General features: G+C 45.8%; 1 protein-coding gene and 1 long non-coding RNA gene across 3 annotated transcripts in view; both read right to left on the bottom strand.

Moving 5' to 3' along the window:
* LOC118379967 (metal transporter CNNM4) overlaps window positions 1-21,939 on the bottom strand; it is a 52,827-nt gene that overhangs the window by 11,136 nt on the left and 19,752 nt on the right. For both annotated transcript variants that reach the window (XM_052525428.1, XM_052525427.1), the window contains exons 3-5: window positions 13,216-13,353; window positions 12,622-12,791; window positions 3,087-3,183 (exon numbers count right to left, since the gene is read on the bottom strand). In XM_052525428.1, the coding sequence (XP_052381388.1) occupies window positions 3,087-3,183; window positions 12,622-12,791; window positions 13,216-13,353 (405 nt within the window). The remainder of the gene's footprint in view (window positions 1-3,086; window positions 3,184-12,621; window positions 12,792-13,215; window positions 13,354-21,939) is intronic.
* On the bottom strand, window positions 768-2,460 carry LOC127931785 (uncharacterized). Its single transcript, XR_008142989.1, has 3 exons — window positions 2,371-2,460; window positions 1,965-2,167; window positions 768-1,674 (listed from the first exon to the last, which is right to left on the bottom strand). It is a non-coding gene; the product is annotated as an uncharacterized LOC127931785 (long non-coding RNA).

Raw genomic sequence — 21,939 nt, forward strand, 5'->3', positions numbered from 1 at the left:
ACGGGGGAGAGAGAGAAGAGAAAGGAAGACGGGGGAGAGAGAGAAGAGAAAGGAAGACGGGGGAGAGAGAGAAGAGAAAGGAAGACTGGGGAGAGAGAAGAGAAAGACAGGGGAGAGAGAGAGAAGAGAAAGACAGGGGAGAGAGAGAGAAGAGAAAGACAGGGGAGAGAGAGAGAAGAGAAAGACAGGGGAGAGAGAGAGAAGAGAAAGGAAGACAGGGGAGAGAGAGAAGAGAAAGGAAGACAGGGGAGAGAGAGAAGAGAAAGACAGGGGAGAGAGAGAGAAGAGAAAGACAGGGGAGAGAGAGAGAAGAGAAAGACAGAGGAGAGAGAGAAGAGAAAGGAAGACAAGGGAGAGAGAGAAGAGAAAGACAGGGGAGAGAGAGAGAAGAGAAAGACAGGGGAGAGAGAGAGAAGAGAAAGACAGAGGAGAGAGAGAAGAGAAAGGAAGACAGGGGAGAGAGAGAAGAGAAAGACAGGGGGGAGAGAGAGAAGAGAAAGACAGGGGGGAGAGAGAGAAGAGAAAGACAGGGGAGAGAGAGAGAAGAGAAAGACAGGGGAGAGAGAGAGAAGAGAAAGACAGGGGAGAGAGAGAGAAGAGAGAGAAAGACAGGGGAGAGAGAGAGAAGAGAAAGACAGGGGAGAGAGAGAAGAGAAAGACAGGGGAGAGAGAGAAGAGAAAGAGGGGAGAGAGAAGAGAAAGAGGGGAGAGAGAGAAGAGAAAGACTGGGGGGAGAGAGAAGAGAAAGACAGGGGAGAGGGAGAAGAGAAAGACAGGAGAGAGGGAGAAGAGAAAGACAGGGGAGAGGGAGAAGAGAAAGACAGGGGAGAGAGAGAACAGAACCCATTTGTCCTGTAACGGTCATATTTGGAAGGCTTTCGACAAGCAGAACCTACTCTGCTAATATCTGAATGTGTAGTGCCATCTACAGGACTAGTTACACGACTGACAGCATAGAAAGCCTAACTTAATTCAATTTTATGACTCCCAGTACACTGATTATATTGTCAAATCTTTAAGGGAGGCAGCTGTTCATACTGGTTTCTGACCACTAGGTGGAAGCAGTGTTTATAAAAAGATCTAGTTTATGAGATACATTTCTCCCCTATTTCAACAACTCCAGCTCAAGTGAGACTAAACACTGCTCTCTGTATCAGGGATTGTGCGTCACACGTTAGGTTCCGATACTACCCATAGGTAGTATCACAGTTCCAGCCCTGTGGCAGCATCACCTTCCTGCCAACTAAGCACGCACGCACGCACGCACACACACACACACACACACACACACCACCCTAGTCATAAACACCTTCCCCTCCTCCTTTAAGGGTGACAGTGGTGTGTGTTTCCTTCTACCTGTTTAATACATCATCTGTAGATCACATTTCTGTGTTCTGTTGGATCTCCTATTACACACACACCACTGGGGGCTGGTGGCAGAATGGACTCATGGTGATGACTGGAGCTGGATCAGTGGTATGGGATCACATGGTTTCCAGGTGTTTGATGCCATTCCATTTGCACAGTTCTGGATATTATTACGAGCCGTCCTCCCCTCAGCATTGTGGGCTTTGCCAACACACACACCTCATTGTGAGCTTTGTCAACACACACACCTCATTGTGAGCTTTGTCAACACACACACCTCATTGTGAGCTTTGTCAACACACACACCTCATTGTGAGCTTTGTCAACACACACGCCTCATTGTGAGCTTTGTCAACACACACGCCTCATTGTGAGCTTTGTCAACACACACGCCTCATTGTGAGCTTTGTCAACACACACACCTCATTGTGAGCTTTGTCAACACACACGCCTCATTGTGAGCTTTGCCAACACACACACCTCATTGTGAGCTTTGTCAACACACACACCTAATTGTGAGCTTTGTCAACACACACACCTCATTGTGAGCTTTGCCAACACACACGCCTCATTGTGAGCTTTGTCAACACACACACCTCATTGTGAGCTTTGTCAACACACACACCTCATTGTGAGCTTTGTCAACACACACACCTCATTGTGAGCTTTGTCAACACACACACCTCATTGTGAGCTTTGTCAACACACACACCTCATTGTGAGCTTTGTCAACACACACACCTCATTGTGAGCTTTGTCAACACACACACCTCATTGTGAGCTTTGTCAACACACACACCTCATTGTGAGCTTTGTCAACACACACAGGTGTTTGATGCCATTCCATTTCATTGTGAGCTTCAGCATTGTGTCACAACACACACGCCTCATTGTGAGCTTTGTCAACACACACACCTCATTGTGAGCTTTGTCAACACACACGCCTCATTGTGAGCTTTGTCAACACACACGCCTCATTGTGAGCTTTGTCAACACACACACCTCATTGTGAGCTTTGTCAACACACACACCTCATTGTGAGCTTTGTCAACACACACACCTCATTGTGAGCTTTGTCAACACACACGCCTCATTGTGAGCTTTGCCAACACACACACCTCATTGTGAGCTTTGTCAACACACACGCCTCATTGTGAGCTTTGTCAACACACACACCTCATTGTGAGCTTTGTCAACACACACACCTCATTGTGAGCTTTGCCAACACACACGCCTCATTGTGAGCTTTGTCAACACACACGCCTCATTGTGAGCTTTGTCAACACACACACCTCATTGTGAGCTTTGCCAACACACACGCCTCATTGTGAGCTTTGTCAACACACACACCTCATTGTGAGCTTTGTCAACACACACGCCTCATTGTGAGCTTTGCCAACACACACACCTCATTGTGAGCTGTGGACAGTGCTAGTCGCAGCACTATCTACTCTGGTGTGTGTGTTGGAGTTGAACATTTACGGATGTTGGTCAGGGAAGCTGGTGTTTCAGAAATAAAACATAACCCCACTAGAAAAACAGGAAAACTGTCTGACTGAACCAAGTTTATTGTTTGTGTTCCTGCCAGTGTGTATGACAGAGAAAGTTGGAGATACTTTGTGTTTGTCTTTGACAGTTTGTATGTGTGCATTGCTTGTCTTTTGTCTGATCGTATAGTGTATACAGTACACTATGTGTGTGTGTGTGTGTGCTCTCACCCAGTGATGCTGTGCTCAGTGCCATGACTCCATAGTAGGAGAAGGGTCCTGTCTCAAACTTCATGTTCTCGTTTCCAGCCTCCACCTCCACTCGGCCCTGAGGAACACACAGTAACGCACACAGTAACGTACACACACCCAGTGACCCAAATAAAGATAGGTACCCGCACACTGATGAGTACACCTGGAGTATGTGCAGTAAAACTTCAAGAGCATTCATCAGTGTGCCTGTACCTACCTTCATGTCATACACATGAACACACCCAGAGACATGCAGTGTCTACTGTTTCAGTGGTGTTGTGTGATCACTGATCGGCCCACAAAGGCTGGAATCCGAACTCCATTGATATTCCATGCATGATTTACACAGTCAAGTTAAGCCTGAGCATCTGATGATAGGATTTCTGCCTGGGATTATGGATTTATGGGGTTATTATAACATGATAATTATAGATGCTTATTATTGTATTTCTACTGCTAGAGTGATGTCTGATCTATCTGCTACGTTTCTTTGAGAGAGCTCTCCTAACAGGGTAAAAGAAAACCCTGGCAATCTCATCAATATTATATCACAGTGCAGGTGTGCATGCTGAGGCTTCAGCGTCTCACACACCCACTCTGAGGGTTTATTGTCAACGTGCCCTGGCTCAACACACCCCACTCTGAGGGTTTATTGTCAACATGCCCTGGCTCAACACACCCCACCCACTCTGAGGGTTTAATGTCAACGTGCCCTGGCTCAACACACCCCACTCTGAGGGTTTAATGTCAACGTGCCCTGGCTCAACACATCCCACTCTGAGGGTTTAATGTCAACGTGCCCTGGCTCAACACATCCCTCTGAGGGTTTAATGTCAACGTGCCCTGGCTCAACACATCCCTCTGAGGGTTTAATGTCAACGTGCCCTGGCTCAACACACCCCACTCTGAGGGTTTAATGTCAACGTGCCCTGGCTCAACACATCCCTCTGAGGGTTTAATGTCAACGTGCCCTGGCTCAACACATCCCTCTGAGGGTTTAATGTCAACGTGCCCTGGCTCAACACATCCCACTCTGAGGGTTTAATGTCAACGTGCCCTGGCTCAACACACCCCACTCTGAGGGTTTAATGTCAACGTGCCCTGGCTCAACACATCCCTCTGAGGGTTTAATGTCAACGTGCCCTGGCTCAACACATCCCACTCTGAGGGTTTAATGTCAACGTGCCCTGGCTCAACACATCCCTCTGAGGGTTTAATGTCAACGTGCCCTGGCTCAACACATCCCTCTGAGGGTTTAATGTCAACGTGCCCTGGCTCAACACATCCCTCTGAGGGTTTAATGTCAACGTGCCCTGGCTCAACACATCCCACTCTGAGGGTTTAATGTCAACGTGCCCTGGCTCAACACATCCCACTCTGAGGGTTTAATGTCAACGTGCCCTGGCTCAACACATCCCACTCTGAGGGTTTAATGTCAACGTGCCCTGGCTCAACACATCCCACTCTGAGGGTTTAATGTCAACGTGCCCTGGCTCAACACATCCCACTCTGAGGGTTTAATGTCAACGTGCCCTGGCTCAACACACCCCACTCTGAGGGTTTAATGTCAACGTGCCCTGGCTCAACACACCCCACTCTGAGGGTTTAATGTCAACGTGCCCTGGCTCAACACATCCCACTCTGAGGGTTTAATGTCAACGTGCCCTGGCTCAACACATCCCACTCTGAGGGTTTAATGTCAACGTGCCCTGGCTCAACACACCCCACTCTGAGGGTTTAATGTCAACGTGCCCTGGCTCAACACACCCCACTCTGAGGGTTTAATGTCAACGTGCCCTGGCTCAACACATCCCACTCTGAGGGTTTAATGTCAACGTGCCCTGGCTCAACACATCCCTCTGAGGGTTTAATGTCAACGTGCCCTGGCTCAACACACCCCACTCTGAGGGTTTAATGTCAACGTGCCCTGGCTCAACACACCCCACTCTGAGGGTTTAATGTCAACGTGCCCTGGCTCAACACACCCCACTCTGAGGGTTTAATGTCAACGTGCCCTGGCTCAACACATCCCACTGAGGGTTTAATGTCAACGTGCCCTGGCTCAACACATCCCACTGAGGGTTTAATGTCAACGTGCCCTGGCTCAACACATCCCACTGAGGGTTTAATGTCAACGTGCCCTGGCTCAACACATCCCACTCAGGGTTTTTGTCAACGTGCCCTATTCCTTTTAGTCAAGTCACAACAGTCATTTCATCCTCTGAGGTTTAATTCAACGTGCTAAAACCTGGCTCAACACATCCCACTGAGGGTTTAATGTCAACGTGCCCTGGCTCAACACACCCCACTGAGGGTTTAATGTCAACGTGCCCTGGCTCAACACATCCCACTGAGGGTTTAATGTCAACGTGCCCTGGCTCAACACATCCCACTGAGGGTTTAATGTCAACGTGCCCTGGTTCAACACATCCCAATCAGGGTTCATTTTGGCAGCTATTCCTTTTAGTCTTAGTCACATTTTAGTCATTTCATCCGTCGTTAGTTTTAGTTATTATCAGTCGACTAAAACTCTGGACAATTTTAGTCTAATTTTAGTCACATAAAATCTGTGCATTTTTTTCTATTAAATAATGAATATAGGCCTCTAACCTCAACCTCTAACTTCACATTCAGAAGGTCTTGTCCAACGTGGCTCTTTCTCTGCGTGTAGCTGTGAGCCTCTCCCTCTTTCTCTGCGTGTAGCGGTGAGCCTCTCCCTCTTTCTCTGCGTGTAGATGTGATCCTCTCCCTCTTTCTCTGCGTGTAGCTGTGAGCCTCTCCCTCTTTCTCTGCGTGTAGCTGTGAGCCTCTCCCTCTTTCTCTGTGTGTAGCTGTGATCCTCTCCCTCTTTCTCTGTGTGTAGCTGTGAGCCTCTCCCTCTTTCTCTGTGTGTAGCTGTGAGCCTCTCCCTCTTTGTGTGTAGCTGTGAGCCTCTCCCTCTTTGTGTGTAGCTGTGAGCCTCTCCCTCTTTCTCTGCGTGTAACTGTGAGCCTCTCCCTCTGTGTGTAGCTGTGAGCCTCTCCCTCTTTCTCTGCGTGTAGCTGTGAGCCTCTCCCTCTTTCTCTGCGTGTAGCTGTGAGCCTCTCCCTCTTTCTCTGCGTGTAGCTGTGAGCCTCTCCCTCTTTCTCAGCGTGTAGCTGTGAGCCTCTCCCTCTTTCTCTGCGTGTAGCTGTGAGCCTCTCCCTCTTTCTCTGTGTGTAGCTGTGAGCCTCTCCCTCTTTGTGTGTAGCTGTGAGCCTCTCCCTCTTTGTGTGTAGCTGTGAGCCTCTCCCTCTTTGTGTGTAGCTGTGAGCCTCTCCCTCTTTCTCTGTGTGTAGCTGTGATCCTCTCCCTCTTTCTCTGTGTGTAGCTGTGAGCCTCTCCCTCTTTGTGTGTAGCTGTGAGCCTCTCCCTCTTTCTCTGTGTGTAGCTGTGATCCTCTCCCTCTTTCTCTGTGTGTAGCTGTGAGCCTCTCCCTCTTTGTGTGTAGCTGTGAGCATCTCCCTCTTTCTCTGCGTGTAGCTGTGAGAAACTCCCTCTTTCTCTGTGTGTAGCTGTGACCCTCTCCCTCTTTCTCTGTGTGTAGCTGTGAGCCTCTCCCTCTTTGTGTGTAGCTGTGAGCCTCTCCCTCTTTCTCTGCGTGTAGCTGTGAGAAACTCCCTCTGTGTGTAGCTGTGAGCCTCTCCCTCTTTGTGTGTAGCTGTGAGCCTCTCCCTCTTTGTGTGTAGCTGTGAGCCTCTTCCTCTTTGTGTGTAGCTGTGAGCCTCTCCCTCTTTGTGTGTAGCTGTGAGCCTCTCCCTCTTTCTCTGCGTGTAGCTGTGAGCCTCTCCCTCTTTGTGTGTAGCTGTGAGCCTCTCCCTTTTCTCTGCGTGTAGCTGTGAGCCTCTCCCTCTTTGTGTGTAGCTGTGAGCCTCTCCCTCTTTGTGTGTAGCTGTGAGCCTCTCCCTCTTTCTCTGTGTGTAGCTGTGAGCCTCTCCCTCTTTCTCTGTGTGTAGCTGTGAGCCTCTTCCTCTTTTTGTGTAGCTGTGAGCCTCTCCCTCTTTGTGTGTAGCTGTGAGCCACTCCCTCTTTCTCTGCGTGTAGCTGTGAGCCTCTCCCTCTTTCTCTGCGTGTAGCTGTGAGCCTCTCCCTCTTTCTCTGCGTGTAGCGGTGAGCCTCTCCCTCTTTCTCTGCGTGTAGATGTGATCCTCTCCCTCTTTCTCTGCGTGTAGCTGTGAGCCTCTTCCTCTTTGTGTGTAGCTGTGAGCCTCTCCCTCTTTGTGTGTAGCTGTGAGCCTCTCCCTCTTTGTGTGTAGCTGTGAGCCTCTCCCTCTTTGTGTGTAGCTGTGAGCCTCTCCCTCTTTGTGTGTAGCTGTGAGCCTCTCCCTCTTTGTGTGTAGCTGTGAGCCTCTCCCTCTTTCTCTGTGTGTAGCTGTGAGCCTCTTCCTCTTTGTGTGTAGCTGTGAGCCTCTCCCTCTTTGTGTGTAGCTGTGAGCCTCTCCCTCTTTCTCTGCGTGTAGCTGTGAGCCTCTCCCTCTTTCTCTGCGTGTAGCTGTGAGCCTCTCCCTCTTTCTCTGCGTGTAGCTGTGAGCCTCTCCCTCTTTGTGTGTAGCTGTGAGCCTCTCCCTCTTTGTGTGTAGCTGTGAGCCTCTTCCTCTTTGTGTGTAGCTGTGAGCCTCTCCCTCTTTGTGTGTAGCTGTGAGCCTCTCCCTCTTTGTGTGTAGCTGTGAGCCTCTCCCTCTTTCTCTGCGTGTAGCTGTGAGCCTCTCCCTCTTTCTCTGCGTGTAGCTGTGAGCCTCTCCCTCTTTGTGTGTAGCTGTGAGCCTCTCCCTCTTTGTGTGTAGCTGTGAGCCTCTCCCTCTTTGTGTGTAGCTGTGAGCCTCTCCCTCTTTGTGTGTAGCTGTGAGCCTCTCCCTCTTTGTGTGTAGCTGTGAGCCTCTCCCTCTTTCTCTGCGTGTAGCGGTGAGCCTCTCCCTCTTTCTCTGCGTGTAGCGGTGAGCCTCTCCCTCTTTCTCTGCGTGTAGCTGTGAGCCTCTCCCTCTTTCTCTGCGTGTAGCTGTGAGCCTCTCCCTCCTTCTCTGCGTGTAGCTGTGAGCCTCTCCCTCTTTCTCTGCGTGTAGCTGTGAGCCTCTCCCTCTTTCTCTGCGTGTAGCAGTGAGCCTCTCCCTCTTTCTCTGCGTGTAGCTGTGAGCCTCTCCCTCTTTCTCTGCGTGTAGCAGTGAGCCTCTCCCTCTTTCTCTGCGTGTAGCAGTGAGCCTCTCCCTCTTTCTCTGCGTGTAGCAGTGAGCCTCACCCTCTTTCTCTGCGTGTAGCAGTGAGCCTCTCCCTCTTTCTCTGCGTGTAGCTGTGAGCCTCTCCCTCTTTCTCTGCGTGTAACTGTGAGCCTCTCCCTCTCCCCTCCATGTCTCACTGTGTGCTTAATTTCTAATCCCCTCCTCTTCTCTCTGTCAGTGTGAGACTCCCTCTCTCTCCCTCACTGTGCGAGCCTCCCCCTCTCTCTCTGTTTGTCAGTGTGAGCGTCTCTCTCTCTCTCTCTGTGTGTCAGTGTGAGCGTCTCCCCCCCACTCTCTGTGTGTGTCAGTGTGAGCATCTCCCCCTCTCTCTCTGTGTGTGTCAGTGTGAGCGTTTCCCCCTCTCTCTCTCTGTGTGTCAGTGTGAGCGTCTCCCCCTCTCTCTCTGTGTGTGTCAGTGTGAGCGTCTCCCTCTCTCTCTCTTGTGTGTCAGTGTGAGCGTCTCTCTCTCTCTCTGTGTGTGTCAGTGTGAGCGTCTCTCTCTCTCTCTCTCTCTGTGTGTCAGTGTGAGCGTCTCCCCCTCTCTCTCTGTGTGTCAGTGTGAGCGTCTCCCCCTCTCTCTCTGTGTATCAGTGTGAGCGTTTCCCCCTCTCTCTCTGTGTGTCAGTGTGAGCGTCTCCCCCTCTCTCTCTGTGTGTCAGTGTGAGCGTCTCCCCCTCTCTCTCTGTGTGTCAGTGTAAGCGTCTCCCCCTCTCTCTCTGTGTGTCAGTGTAAGCGTCTCCCCCTCTCTCTCTGTGTGTCAGTGTAAGCGTCTCCCCCTCTCTCTCTCTCTGTGTCAGTGTGAGCATCTCCCCCTCTCTCTCTGTGTGTGTCAGTGTGAGCGTCTCCCTCTCTGTGTGTGTGTCAGTGTAAGCGTCTCCCCCTCTCTCTCTCTCTGTGTCAGTGTGAGCATCTCCTCCTCTCTCTCTCTGTGTGTCAGTGTGAGCGTCTCCCTCTCTCTGTGTGTGTCAGTGTGAGCGTTTCCCCCTCACATTTACATAAGTATTCAGACCCTTTACTCAGTACTTTGTTGAAGCACCTTTGGCTGCGATGACAGCCTTGAGTCTTCTTGGGTACAGCTCACACGCTAAAAACTTGGTACACCAGTATTTGGGGAGTTTCTCCCATTCTTCTCTGCAGATCCTCTCAAGCTCTGTGAAGTTGGTTGGGGAGCGTTGCTGCACAGCTATTATCAGGTCTCTCCAGAGATGTTAGATCGGGTTAAAGTCTGGGCTCTGGCTGGGCCAATCAAGGACATTGAGACTTGTCCTGAAGTCACTCCTGCGTTGTCTTGGCTGTGTGCTTAGGGTCATTGTCCTGTTGGAAGATGAACATTCACCCCAGTCTGAGGTCTTCAGCGCTCTGGAGCAGGTTTTCATCAAGGATCTCTCTGTACTTTGCTCCGTTCATCTTTCCCTCGATCCTGACTAGTCTCCTAGTCCCAGCCACTGAATACGGATGTGAGTGCTACGGGTCTGTAGTCATTTAGGCAGGTTACCTTAGTGCTCTTGGGCACAGGGACTATGGTGGTCAGCTTGAAACATGTTGGTATTACAGACTCAATCAGGGACATGTTAGAAATGTCAGTGAAGACACCTGCCAGTTGGTCAGCACATGCCCAGAGCACACGTCCTGGTAATCCGTCTGGCCTCGCAGCCTTGTGAATGTTGACCTGTTTAAAGATCTTACTCACGTCTGCTACGGAGAGCGTGATCACACAGTCATCCAGAACAGCTGATGCTCTCATGCATGCCTCAGTGTTGCTTGCCTCGAAGTGAGCATAGAAGTGATTTAGCTCATCTGGTAGGCTCGTGTCACTGCGCAGCTCGCGGCTGTGCTTCCCTTTGTAGTCAGTAATAGTTTGCAAGCCCTGCCACATAAGACGAGCGCCAGAGCCGGTGTAGTATGATTCAATCTTAGCCCTGTATTGACGCTTTGCCTGTTTGATGGTCATCGCAGGGCATAGCAGGATTTCTTGTAAACTTCCGGGTTTGAGTTGACCTTGAAATCGGCAGCTCTACCCTTTAGCTCAGTGCGGATGTTGCCTGTAATCCATAGCTTCTGGTTGGGGTATGTACGTATAGTCACTGTGGGGACGACGTCCTCGATGCACTGACTGATGTGGTGTACTCCTCAATGCCATCGGAAGAATCCCGGAACATGTTACAGTCTGTGATAGAAAAACAGTCCTGTAGTTTAGCATCTGCTTCATCTGACCACTTTTTTATAGACTGAGTCACTGGTAGTACTTCCTGCTTTAATTGTAGCTTGTTAGCAGGAATCAGGAGGATAGAGTTGTGGTCGGATTTACCAAAAGGAGGGCTCTACAGACAATTCCTTTCGACCTAATGGCTTGGTTTTTGCTCTGACATGCACTGTCAACTGTGGGACCTTATATAGGCAGGTGTGTGCCTTTCCAAATCATGTCCAATCAATTGAATTTACCACAGGTGGACTCCAATGAAGTTGTAGAAACATCTCAAGGATGATTAATGGAAACAGGATGTACTTGAGCTCAATTTCGAGTCTCATAGTAAAGGGTCTGAATAGTTAGGTAAATAAGATACTTATTTTTCTTATTTTTAATACATTTGCAAACATTTATAACAACCTGTTTTCGCTTTGTCATTACAGTGAATGTGAAATGGTCAAAGGGTCTGAATACTTTCCAAATGCACTTTTTATGCAGGGTCAGATCCAGGGTCAGTAGCTACATACTGGGTCAGATCCAGGGTCAGTAGCTATAATACAAGGTCAGATCCAAGGGTCAGTAGCTACATTCTGGGTCAGATCCAGGGTCAGTAGCTAAAATAGAGGGTCAGATCCAGGGTCAGTAGCTACATACTGGGTCAGATCCAGGGTCAGTAGCTATAATACAAGGTCAGATCCAAGGGTCAGTAGCTACATACCGGGTCAGATCCAGGGTCAGTAGCTATAATAGAGGGTCAGGTCCAGGGTCAGTAGCTACATACTGGGTCAGATCCAGGGTCAGTAGCTGCATACTGGGTCAGATCCAGGGTCAGTAGCTACATACGGGGTCAGATCCAGGGTCAGTAGCTACATACTGGGTCAGATCCAGGGTCAGTAGCTACATACTGGGTCAGATCCAGGGTCAGTAGCTACATACCGGGTCAGATCCAGGGTCAGTAGCTAAAATAGAGGGTCAGATCCAGGGTCAGTAGCTACATACTGGGTCAGATCCAGGGTCAGTAGCTATAATACAAGGTCAGATCCAGGGTCAGTAGCTACATTCTGGGTCAGATCCAGGGTCAGTAGCTAAAATAGAGGGTCAGATCCAGGGTCAGTAGCTACATACCGGGTCAGATCCAGGGTCAGTAGCTATAATAGAGGGTCAGGTCCAGGGTCAGTAGCTACATACTGGGTCAGATCCAGGGTCAGTAGCTGCATACGGGGTCAGATCCAGGGTCAGTAGCTACATACTGGGTCAGATCCAGGGTCAGTAGCGACATACCGGGTCAGATCCAGGGTCAGTAGCTACATACTGGGTCAGATCCAGGGTAAGTAGCTACATACAGTGTCAGATCCAGGGTCAGTAGCTACATACCGTGTCAGATCCAGGGTCAGTAGCTACATACCGGGTCAGATCCAGGGTCAGTAGCTACATACCGGGTCAGATCCAGGGTCAGTAGCTACATACTGGGTCAGATCCAGGGTAAGTAGCTACATACAGTGTCAGATCCAGGGTCAGTAGCTACATACCGTGTCAGATCCAGGGTCAGAAGCTACATACTGGGTCAGATCCAGGGTCAGTAGCTACATACTGGGTCAGATCCAGGGTAGGTAGCTACATACTGGGTCAGATCCAGGGTCAGTAGCTACATACTGGGTCAGATCCAATCCTCTCTCTCTTCAACCCATTCTGTCTCCTCTCCTTCCTTTACCTTTCCACCTGACTCTAGTCACGTCTTCTCTACTCTCCTTCTCCCCCTTCCTTGTTCCCCTCTTCTCCCTTTCTCTCCCCTTCCCCCCTCAGTCTCTCCTTACATAGTAGGGATCAATTAGTGAAGGGCAGGCCTGTTCCCCAGCAAGCTTCACATGAAGTCATCTGACACACCCACCCATATACATTGTGCTCAAGTGCTGTACACTTAAAGAGCTAAAGCCAATAGCCTGAGTCACACCACAGGAATCAAACTGTTGACCTTAATCCAGTTTGTGTGTGTTTAAAGCTGTGAGTGAGCTGTCTAGCTGGAAGATGAGGATAGATATTGCATTGCTGTTGAAGTTTTTACATGTTGGACTACGTGTGTGCATGTACTGTGTACCTGCAGAATGAGTATGAAGAAGTCGACAGGTTTGCCTCTCTGGTAGATGTAGTGCAGAGCAGAGCGCTTGTCGCTGTCGTTGAACTTGATCTCCTGGATGACGTCAGGGTGCCTCAGAATCCTCAGTAATACCTTCTCAGTGACCTGACTGGGACTGAACAGACTCACCTCTGTTGGGGAGAGACACAGACCCAGAAATCACTTACACATTGTACCATCAATTCAGACAAATCAGTCACACTAAGTAGAACTGTAGAACACATGAACAGGATGCAGTTACAGACTGTAAGACTTGTTACGAGGATGTATGACCCATTTAGGATGTCTAATCATCTCAACATCATCCTGACTAAACACCAACAATTCTGTTGATATATAGAGATGATTTTTTTAAATGACATTATAAAGTCTCAAATGCTTATAACAAGTTAACGCGTAATACCTTCAGGCTTTAAGTCAAGTGTAACCGACAAATCTCCACTGAAATGCCATGACATCTGGTTGACCTGTGTTAAGTTCTTAACTATAATACCATGGTAATATACTAAAAGTGTTTACTACTAGCTACTTCCTGTCAGGTGATAGTCAACTCACCTGTAGCCAGGAAGCGATGAGCAGCCAGCATCAGTTGAGGAGAGATCTTCACCCTGCACTCGTTCTCTGTGTGCTTAAAGGCAGAGAAGTCACGCATTCTCTTGTTAGGGTCCACCTTCTTTCTGTTCCTATTGTCAGCTGGAGAGTAGAGAAAGAGGCGAGAGAAGAGGGAGAGTAGAGAAAGAGGATAGAGAAGAGAGAGAGTAGAGAGTAGAGAGAGAGAAAGAGGATAGAGAAGAGAGAGAGTAGAGAAAGAGGAGAGAGAAGAGAGAGAGTAGAGAAAGAGGATAGAGAAGAGAGAGAGTAGAGAGTAGAGAAAGAGGAGAGAGAAGAGAGAGAGTAGAGAGTAGAGAAAGAGGTAGAGAAGAGAGAGAGTAGAGAGTAGAGAGAGAGAAAGAGGATAGAGAAGAGAGAGAGTAGAGAAAGAGGATAGAGAAGAGAGAGAGTAGAGAAAGAGGATAGAGAAGAGAGAGAGTAGAGAGTAGAGAAAGAGAAGAGAGAAGAGAGAGAGTAGAGAGTAGAGAAAGAAAAGAGAGAGAGTAGAGAGTAGAGAAAGAGAATAGAGAAGAGAGAGAGAAAGAGGATAGAGAAGAGAGAGAGTAGAGAAAGAGGATAGAGGAGAGAGTAGAGTAGAGAGTAGAGAAAGAGGATAGAGGAGAGAGTAGAGAGTAGAGAAAGAGGATAGAGAAGAGAGAGTAGAGAGGGAAAAAGAGTAGAGAGAGAGAAGAGTAGAGAAAGAGGATAGAGAAGAGAGAGAGAAGAGAGAGAGTAGAGAGTAGAGAAAGAGGATAGAGAAGAGAGAGTAGAGAGTAGAGAGAGAGAAAGAGTAGAGAGAGAGAAAAAGAGTAGAGAGAGAGAAAAAGAGTAGAGAGAGAGAAAAAGAGTAGAGAGAGAAAAAGAGTAGAGAGAGAAAAAGAGTAGAGAGAGAAAAAGAGTAGAGAGAGAAAAAGAGTAGAGAGAGAAAAAGAGTAGAGAGAGAGTAGAGAGAGAAAGTAGAGAGAGGAGAGAAAGAGAAAGAGTAGAGTGAGATAAAAAGTAGAGAGTAGAGAGGGAGAGAGAGAGTAGAGAGAGAGAGAGAAAGAATAGAGAGAGAGTAGAGAGAGATAAAGAGTAGAGAGAGATAAAGAGTAGAGAGAGAGAAAGAGTAGAGAGAGAGAAAGAGTAGAGAGAGTAGAGAAAGAAAGAGGACAGAAACAAAGAGGAGAGAGAGAGAGAAAGAAAGAAGAGAGGAGAGAAAGAAAGAGTAGAGAGAGAACGAGTAGAGAGAGAGAATGAGTAGAGAGAGAAACGAGTAGAGAGAGAGAGAGAGTAGAGAGAAAAAGTAGAGAGAGAGAGAAGTAGAGAGAGAGAAGAGAAGAGAAAGAGTAGAGAGAGAAAGTAGAGAGAGAGAAAAAGAGTAGTAGAGAGAGAAGAAGAGAGAGAGTAGAGTAGAGGAGAGAGAGAGATAAAGAGTAGAGAGAGAGAGAAAGAGTAGAGAGAGAGAGAGAAAAGTAGAGTAGAGAGAGAGAGAAAGAGTAGAGAGAGAGAGAAAGAAAGAGAGAGAGAAACAGTAGAGAGAGAGAGGAAGAAGAGGAAAGTAGAGAGAGAGGAAGAAAGAAAGAGTAGAGAGAGAAACAAAGAGTAGAGAGAGAGAAAGAAGAGTAGAGAGAGAGAGAGAAGAGTAGAGAGAGAGAAGAGAGTAGAGTAGAGAGAGAGAAAGAGTAGAGAGAGAGAGAACGAGTAGAGAGAGAGAGGACGAGTAGAGAGAGAGAGAAAGAGTAGAGAGAGAGGAAGAAAGAAAGAGTAGAGAGAGAAAGTAGAGAGAGAAGAAAAATAGTAGAGAGAAAGAGTAGAGAGAGAGAAAGAGTAGAGAGAGAGAAAGAGTAGAGAGAGAGAGAAAGAGTAGAGAGAGAGAGTAGAGAGAGAGAAAGAGTAGAGAGAGAGAGAGTAGAGAGAGAGAGAAAGAGTAGAGAGAGAGAAAGAGTAGAGTAGAGAGAGAGAAAGAGTAGAGAGAGAGTAGAGAGAGAAAGTAGAGAGATAAAAAAGAGTAGAGAGGGAGAGAGAGAGTAGAGAGAGAGAGAGAAAGAATAGAGAGAGAGTAGAGAGAGATAAAGAGTAGAGAGAGATAAAGAGTAGAGAGAGAGAAAGAGTAGAGAGAGAGAAAGAGTAGAGAGAGTAGAGAAAGAAAGAGGACAGAAACAAAGAGGAGAGAGGAGAGAAAGAAAGAGGAGAGAGGAGAGAAAGAAAGAGTAGAGAGAGAACGAGTAGAGAGAGAGAATGAGTAGAGAGAGAGAACGAGTAGAGAGAGAGAGAACGAGTAGAGAGAGAGAAAGAGTAGAGAGAGAGAGAACGAGTAGAGAGAGAGAGAAAGAGTAGAGAGAGAGGAAGAAAGAAAGAGTAGAGAGAGAAAGTAGAGAGAGAAGAAAAATAGTAGAGAGAGAAAGAGTAGAGAGAGAGAGAGTAGAGAGAGAGAGAAAGAGAGAGAGAGAGAGAAGAGAGAGAGAGAAAGAGTAGAGTAGAGAGAGAGAGAGAAAGAGAGAGAGAGAGAAAGTAGAGAGAGAGAGAACGAGTAGAGAGAGAGAGAACGAGTAGAGAGAGAGAGAACGAGTAGAGAGAGAGGAAGAAAGAAAGAGTAGAGAGAGAAAGTAGAGAGAGAGAAAGAGTAGAGAGAGAGAAAGAGTAGAGTAGAGAGAGAGAAAGAGTAGAGTAGAGAGAGAGAAAGAGTACAGTAGAGAGAGAGAGAAAGAGTAGAGAGAGAGAGAACGAGTAGAGAGAGAGAGGACGAGTAGAGAGAGAGAGAAAGAGTAGAGAGAGAGGAAGAAAGAAAGAGTAGAGAGAGAAAGTAGAGAGAGAAGAAAAATAGTAGAGAGAAAGAGTAGAGAGAGAGAGAAAGAGTAGAGTAGAGAGAGAGAAAGAGTAGAGAGAGAGAGAGTAGAGAGAGAGAGAAAGAGTAGAGAGAGAGAAAGAGTAGAGTAGAGAGAGAGAAAGAGTAGAGTAGAGAGAGAGAAAGAGTAGAGTAGAGAGAGAGAAAGAGTAGAGAGAAAGAGAAGAGAGAGAAAGAGTAGAGAGAGAAAGAGAGAGAGAAGAGTAGAGAGAGAGAGAGAAAGAGTAGAGAGAGAGAAAGAGTAGAGAGAGAAAGAGTAGAGAGAGAAAGAGTAGAGAGAGAGGAGAGACAGAAAGAGTAGAGAGAGAGAAAGAGTAGAGAGAGAAGAGAAAGAGTAGAGAGAGAGAGTAGAGCGAGAGACAGAGTAGAGAGAGAGAAAGAGTAGAGAGAGAGAAAGAGTAGAGAGAGAAAGAGTAGAGAGAGAGAAAGAGTAGAGAGAGAGTAGAGCGAGAGAAATAGTAGAGAGAGTAGAGCGAGAGAAATAGTAGAGAAAGAGTAGAGAGAGTAGAGAGAGAGAAAGTAGAGTTTTCCAGTAATAATGAAAATACAGAAAAGATCATTAAAATTTTGGCTACATCTAAATTCAAGTCCAAATTCGAGTCTGCAATTTAAAGCACTTCAAGCCCAAAAGCTGAGCCCAGGAACGAGCCCTATCAGTCAGCTGGTGTTGGACCTCACCAACCAAGCTGACACCAGCACTGCTTCAAAAGAAAGAATTCCAATAAGCAAAATCATGAACCAATCAAAGGAATAATATTTACAATACTGGAAAAACGAAACAAAATCCCAAAGCCGACTAAATTGCTATCTGACCCTAAACAGAGAATATGAATTGGCTGATTATCTCTACTCTGTCAGAGATACGAAGCAGAGACAGATCCTTACCAAGTACAGGCTGAGTGACCACCGATTGGCAGACATAAAAAGACATGGCTACCCAAAGAGGAGCGTGTATGTGGTCACTGCATGACAGGGGAGGTAGAGACAGAGATGCACTTTCTCCTTTACTGTGATAAATATTCCTCACAAAGAGATTCATTATTCACAGAAATGACTACATATATTCCAAATTTTTACAAATTGAACCCAGAGGAAAAACTAAGAATACTCATGGGCGAAGGAGCAATGGCTCCTCTTGCAGCCAAATATGTATTTTCCTGCTATAGCCTGAGGGACACTGAATAATAACATCTGCATAGTAAACAGTAACTTACTTATTATTACTATTATTGTTATGACTATAATTATTAATGTTTATCATTCCAAATATGGGTGGTAATGGTAGTGATAACAGTTTAGTGATGGTAGTAGTAGTCGTAGTAATGATGATTGTAGTTGTAATACTGATATAAAGAAGATGACCGTTATTTAGTTATAAATTAGTTATAGTTTCATTTTCCATAATTTGATTTTATATTTATAACATTTCTACTATTGACTGTTACCATTTTATTGTTATTATTTTTGTATTTAATTTTGTATTACTATTTACTACCATTTTATATTATTATTTGCTATCATTTATAATTTTGTTACAATGTATATTGTATACAATGTTGCTTTGGCAATATTGACACAATGTTTTTCATGCCAATAAAGCAGCTTGAATTTGAATTTAAAAGAGTAGAGAGAGAGAAAGAGTAGAGAGAGAAAGAGTAGAGAGAGAGAAAGAGTAGAGAGAGAAAGAGTAGAGAGAGAAAGAGTAGAGAGAGAGAAAGAGTAGAGAGAGAGAAAGAGTAGAGAGAGAAAGAGTAGAGAGAGAAAGAGTAGAGAGAGAGAAAGAGTAGAGAGAGAGAAAGAGTAGAGAGAGAAAGAGTAGAGAGAGAGAAAGAGTAGAGAGAGAGAAAGAGTAGAGAGAGAGAAAGAGTAGAGAGAGAGAACAAGTAGAGAGAGAGAGAGAAAGAGTAGAGTAGAGAGAGAGAGAAAGAGTAGAGTAGAGAGAGAGAGAGAAAGAGTAGAGAGAGAAAGAGTAGAGAGAGAAAGAGTAGAGAGAGGGAGTAGAGAGAGAGAGAAAGAGTAGAGAGAGAGAGAAAGAGTAGAGTAGAGAGAGAAAGAGTAGAGAGAGAGAGAAAGAGTAGAGTGAGAGAAAGAGTAGAGTAGAGAGAGAGAGAGAATGAGTAGAGAGAGAGAGAAAGAGTAGAGAGACAGAAAGAGTAGAGTAGAGAGAGAGAGAGAAAGAGTAGAGTAGAATTTTGTTACAATGTATATTGTATACATTGTTGCTTTGGCAATATTGACACAATGTTTTTCATGCCAATAAAGCAGCTTGAATTTGAATTTAAAAGAGTAGAGAGAGAGAAAGAGTGGAGAGAGAGAGAGAGAGTAGAGAGAAAACTGTATATATGCATATGTATTATATGACATATGTAATGTCTTTATTGTTTTGACATTTCTGTATGTGTAATGTTTACTGTTAATTCTTATTGTTTATTTCACTTTTGTATGGTATCTACCTCACTTGCTTTGGCAATGTTAACACATGTTTCCCATGCCAATAAAGCCCCTTGAATTGAATTGAATTGAATTGAGAGAAAGAGAAAGAGGAAATAGAGAAAGAGTAGAGAAAGAAAGAGGACAGAAAGAAATAGGAGAGAGGAGAGAAAAAAAGTAGAGAGAGAAAGTAGAGAGAGAGAAAGAGTAGAGAGAGTAGAGAGAGAGTAGAGAGAGAAAGAGTAGAGAGAGAAAGAGTAGAGAGAGAAAGAGTAGAGAGAGAACGAGTAGAGAGAGAACGAGTAGAGAGAGAGAACGAGTAGAGAGAGAACAAGTAGAGAGAACGAGTAGAGAGAGAGAACAAGTAGAGAGAACGGGTAGAGAGAGATTGAACAAGTAGAGAGAGAGAACAAGTAGAGAGAGAGAGAACAAGTAGAGAGAGAGAGAACAAGTAGAGAGAGAGAACAAGTAGAGAGAGAGAACAAGTAGAGAGAGAGAGAACAAGTAGAGAGAGAGAGAACAAGTAGAGAGAGAGAACAAGTAGAGAGAGAGAGAGAACAAGTAGAGAGAGAGAACAAGTAGAGAGAGAGAGAACAAGTAGAGAGAGAGAACAAGTAGAGAGAACGGGTAGAGAGAGATTGAACAAGTAGAGAGAGAGAACAAGTAGAGAGAGAGAGAACAAGTAGAGAGAGAGAGAACAAGTAGAGAGAGAGAACAAGTAGAGAGAGAGAACAAGTAGAGAGAGAGGAGAGAACGAAAGAGAGAGAGAGAGAGAAGAGAGAGGAAGAAAGATTAGAGAGAAAGAGTAGAAAGAGAAAGAGTAGAGAGAAAGTAGAGAGAGAAAGTAGAGAAAGTAGAGAGCAAGTAGAGAGAGAGAGAAAGAAAGAAAGAGTAGAGAAAAAGGAGAGAGAAATAGTAGAGAGAGGAGAGAGAAAGAGTAGAGAGGAGAGAAAGGAAGAGTAGAGAAAGAGTAGAGAGAAAGAAAGAAGAACGAGTAGAGAGAGTAGAGAGTAGAGAGAGAGAACGAGTAGAGAGAGAGAATGAGTAGAGAGAACAAGTAGAGAGAGAACAAGTAGAGAGAGAGAACGAGTAGAGAGAGAGAGGAGAGAAAGAAAGAGGAGAGAGAGAGAAGAGAGAAAGAGTAGAGAGGAGAGAAAGAAAGAGGAGAGAGAGAGGAGAGAAAGAGTAGAGAGTATAGAGAGAAAGTAGAGAGAGAACGTAGAGAGAGAGCGAAAGAAAGAGATTAGAGAAAGAGTAGAGAGAGAAAGTAGAGAGAGAAAAAAGAGTAGAGCGAGAGAAAGTAGAGAGAACAAGTAGAGAGAGAGAACAAGTAGAGAGAGAAAGAGTAGAGAGAGAGAAAGAGTAGAGAGAGAGAAAGAGTAGAGAGAGAGGAGAGAAAGAAAGAGGAGAGAGAGAGAAGAGAGAAAGAAAGAGTAGAGAGAGAAAGAGTAGAGAGTAGAGAGAGAAAGTAGAGAGAGAAAGAGTAGAGTGAGAAAGAGTAGAGCGAGAGAAAGAGTAGAGCGAGAGAAAGAGTAGAGAGAAAACAAGTAGAGAGAGAGAACAAGTAGAGAGAGAGAACAAGGAGAGAGAGAGAGAACAAGGAGAGAGAGAGAGAACAAGGAGAGAGAGAGAGAACAAGGAGAGAGGAGAGAAAGAAAGAGGAGAGAGAGAACAGAGAGAAAGAAAGAGTAGAGAGAGAAAGAGTAGAGAAAGAGTAGAGAAAGTAGAGAGAACGTAGAAAGAGAACATAGAGAAAGAAAGAAAGAGTAGAGAGAAAGAGTAGAGAGAAAGAGTAGAGAAATAAAGAGTAGAGAGAGAAGAGAAAGAAAGAGGAGAGAAAGTAGGGAGAGAGTAGAGAGAGAGAAAGAGAGTAGAGAGAAAGAGTAGAGAAAGAGTAGAGAGAGAGGAGAGAAAAAGAGTAGAGAGGAGAGAGAAGAGAGAAAGAAAGAGAGTAGAGAGAAAGAAAGAGTAGAGAAAAAGAGTAGCGAGAAGAGAGAGAAAGAAAGAGTAGAGAAAGAAAGGGTAGAGAGAGATTGAGTAGAGAGAGAAAGTAGAGAGTAGAGAGAAAGTAGAGAGAGGGTAGAGAGAGTAGACAGAAAGAGTAGAGAGAGAAAGAGTAGAGAGAGAGAAAGAGTAGAGAGAGGGAGGAGAGAGAAAGAGTAGAGAGTGGAGAGAAAGAGTAGAGAGAGGAGAGAGTAGAGAGAGAGAAAGAAAGAGTAGAGAGGGGAAGAGTAGAGAAAGAGTAGAGAGAGAGGGGAAGAGTAGAGAGAGAGTAGAGAGAGAGAGGGGAGGAGTAGAGAGAGAGTAGAGTAGAAAGAGAAAGTAGAGAGAGAGTAGAGAGAAAGAGTAGAGAAAGAGTAGAGAGAGAGAGGGGAAGAGTAGAGAGAGAGAGAGGGAAAGTAGAGAGAGAGTAGAGAGAGAGAGGGGAGGAGTAGAGAGAGAGTAGAGAGAGAGAGAAAGTAGAGAGAGAAAGAGAGAGAGAGAGAGAGAAAGAGTAGAGAAAGAGAATGAGTAGAGAGAACAAGTAGAGAGAGAACAAGTAGAGAGAGAGAACAAGTAGAGAGAGAGAAAGAGTAGAGAGAGAGGAGAGAAAGAAAAAAAAGAGAGAGAGAGAGAAGAGAGAAAGAGTATAGAGGAGAGAAAGAAAGAGGAGAGAGAGAGAAGAGGGAGAAAGAGTAGAGAGTATAGAGAGAAAGTAGAGAGAGAACGTAGAGAGAGAGAGAAAGAAAGAGATTAGAGAAAGCGTAGAGAAAGAAAGTAGAGAGAAAAAAAGAGTAGAGCAAGAGAAAGAGTAGAGCGAGAGAAAGAGTAGAGAGTAGAGAGAACAAGTAGAGAGAGAGAACGAGTAGAGAGAGAACAAGTAGAGAGAGAACAAGTAGAGAGAGAGAACAAGTAGAGAGAGAGAAAGAGTAGAGAGAGAGGAGAGAAAGAAAGAGGAGAGAGAGAGAAGAGAGAAAGAGTAGAGAGGAGAGAAAGAAAGAGGAGAGAGAGAGGAGAGAGAAAGAGTAGAGAGTATAGAGAGAAAGTAGAGAGAGAACGTAGAGAGAGAGCGAAAGAAAGAGATTAGAGAAAGAGTAGAGAGAGAAAGTAGAGAGAGAAAAAAAGAGTAGAGCGAGAGAAAGAGTAGAGTGAGAGAAAGAGTAGAGAGAGTAGAGAGAACAAGTAGAGAGCGAGAACAAGTAGAGAGAGAAAGAGTAGAGAGAGAGAAAGAGTAGAGAGAGAGGAGAGAAAGAAAGAGGAGAGAGAGAGAAGAGAGAAAGAAAGAGTAGAGAGAGAAAGAGTAGAGAGTAGAGAGAGAAAGTAGAGAGAGAAAGAGTAGAGTGAGAAAGAGTAGAGCGAGAGAAAGAGTAGAGCGAGAGAAAGAGTAGAGAGAGAACAAGTAGAGAGAGAGAACAAGTAGAGAGAGAGAACAAGGAGAGAGAGAGAGAGAG

Source organism: Oncorhynchus keta, chromosome 9 (genome assembly GCF_023373465.1).
Source record: "Oncorhynchus keta strain PuntledgeMale-10-30-2019 chromosome 9, Oket_V2, whole genome shotgun sequence".
Taxonomy (NCBI): domain Eukaryota; kingdom Metazoa; phylum Chordata; class Actinopteri; order Salmoniformes; family Salmonidae; genus Oncorhynchus; species Oncorhynchus keta.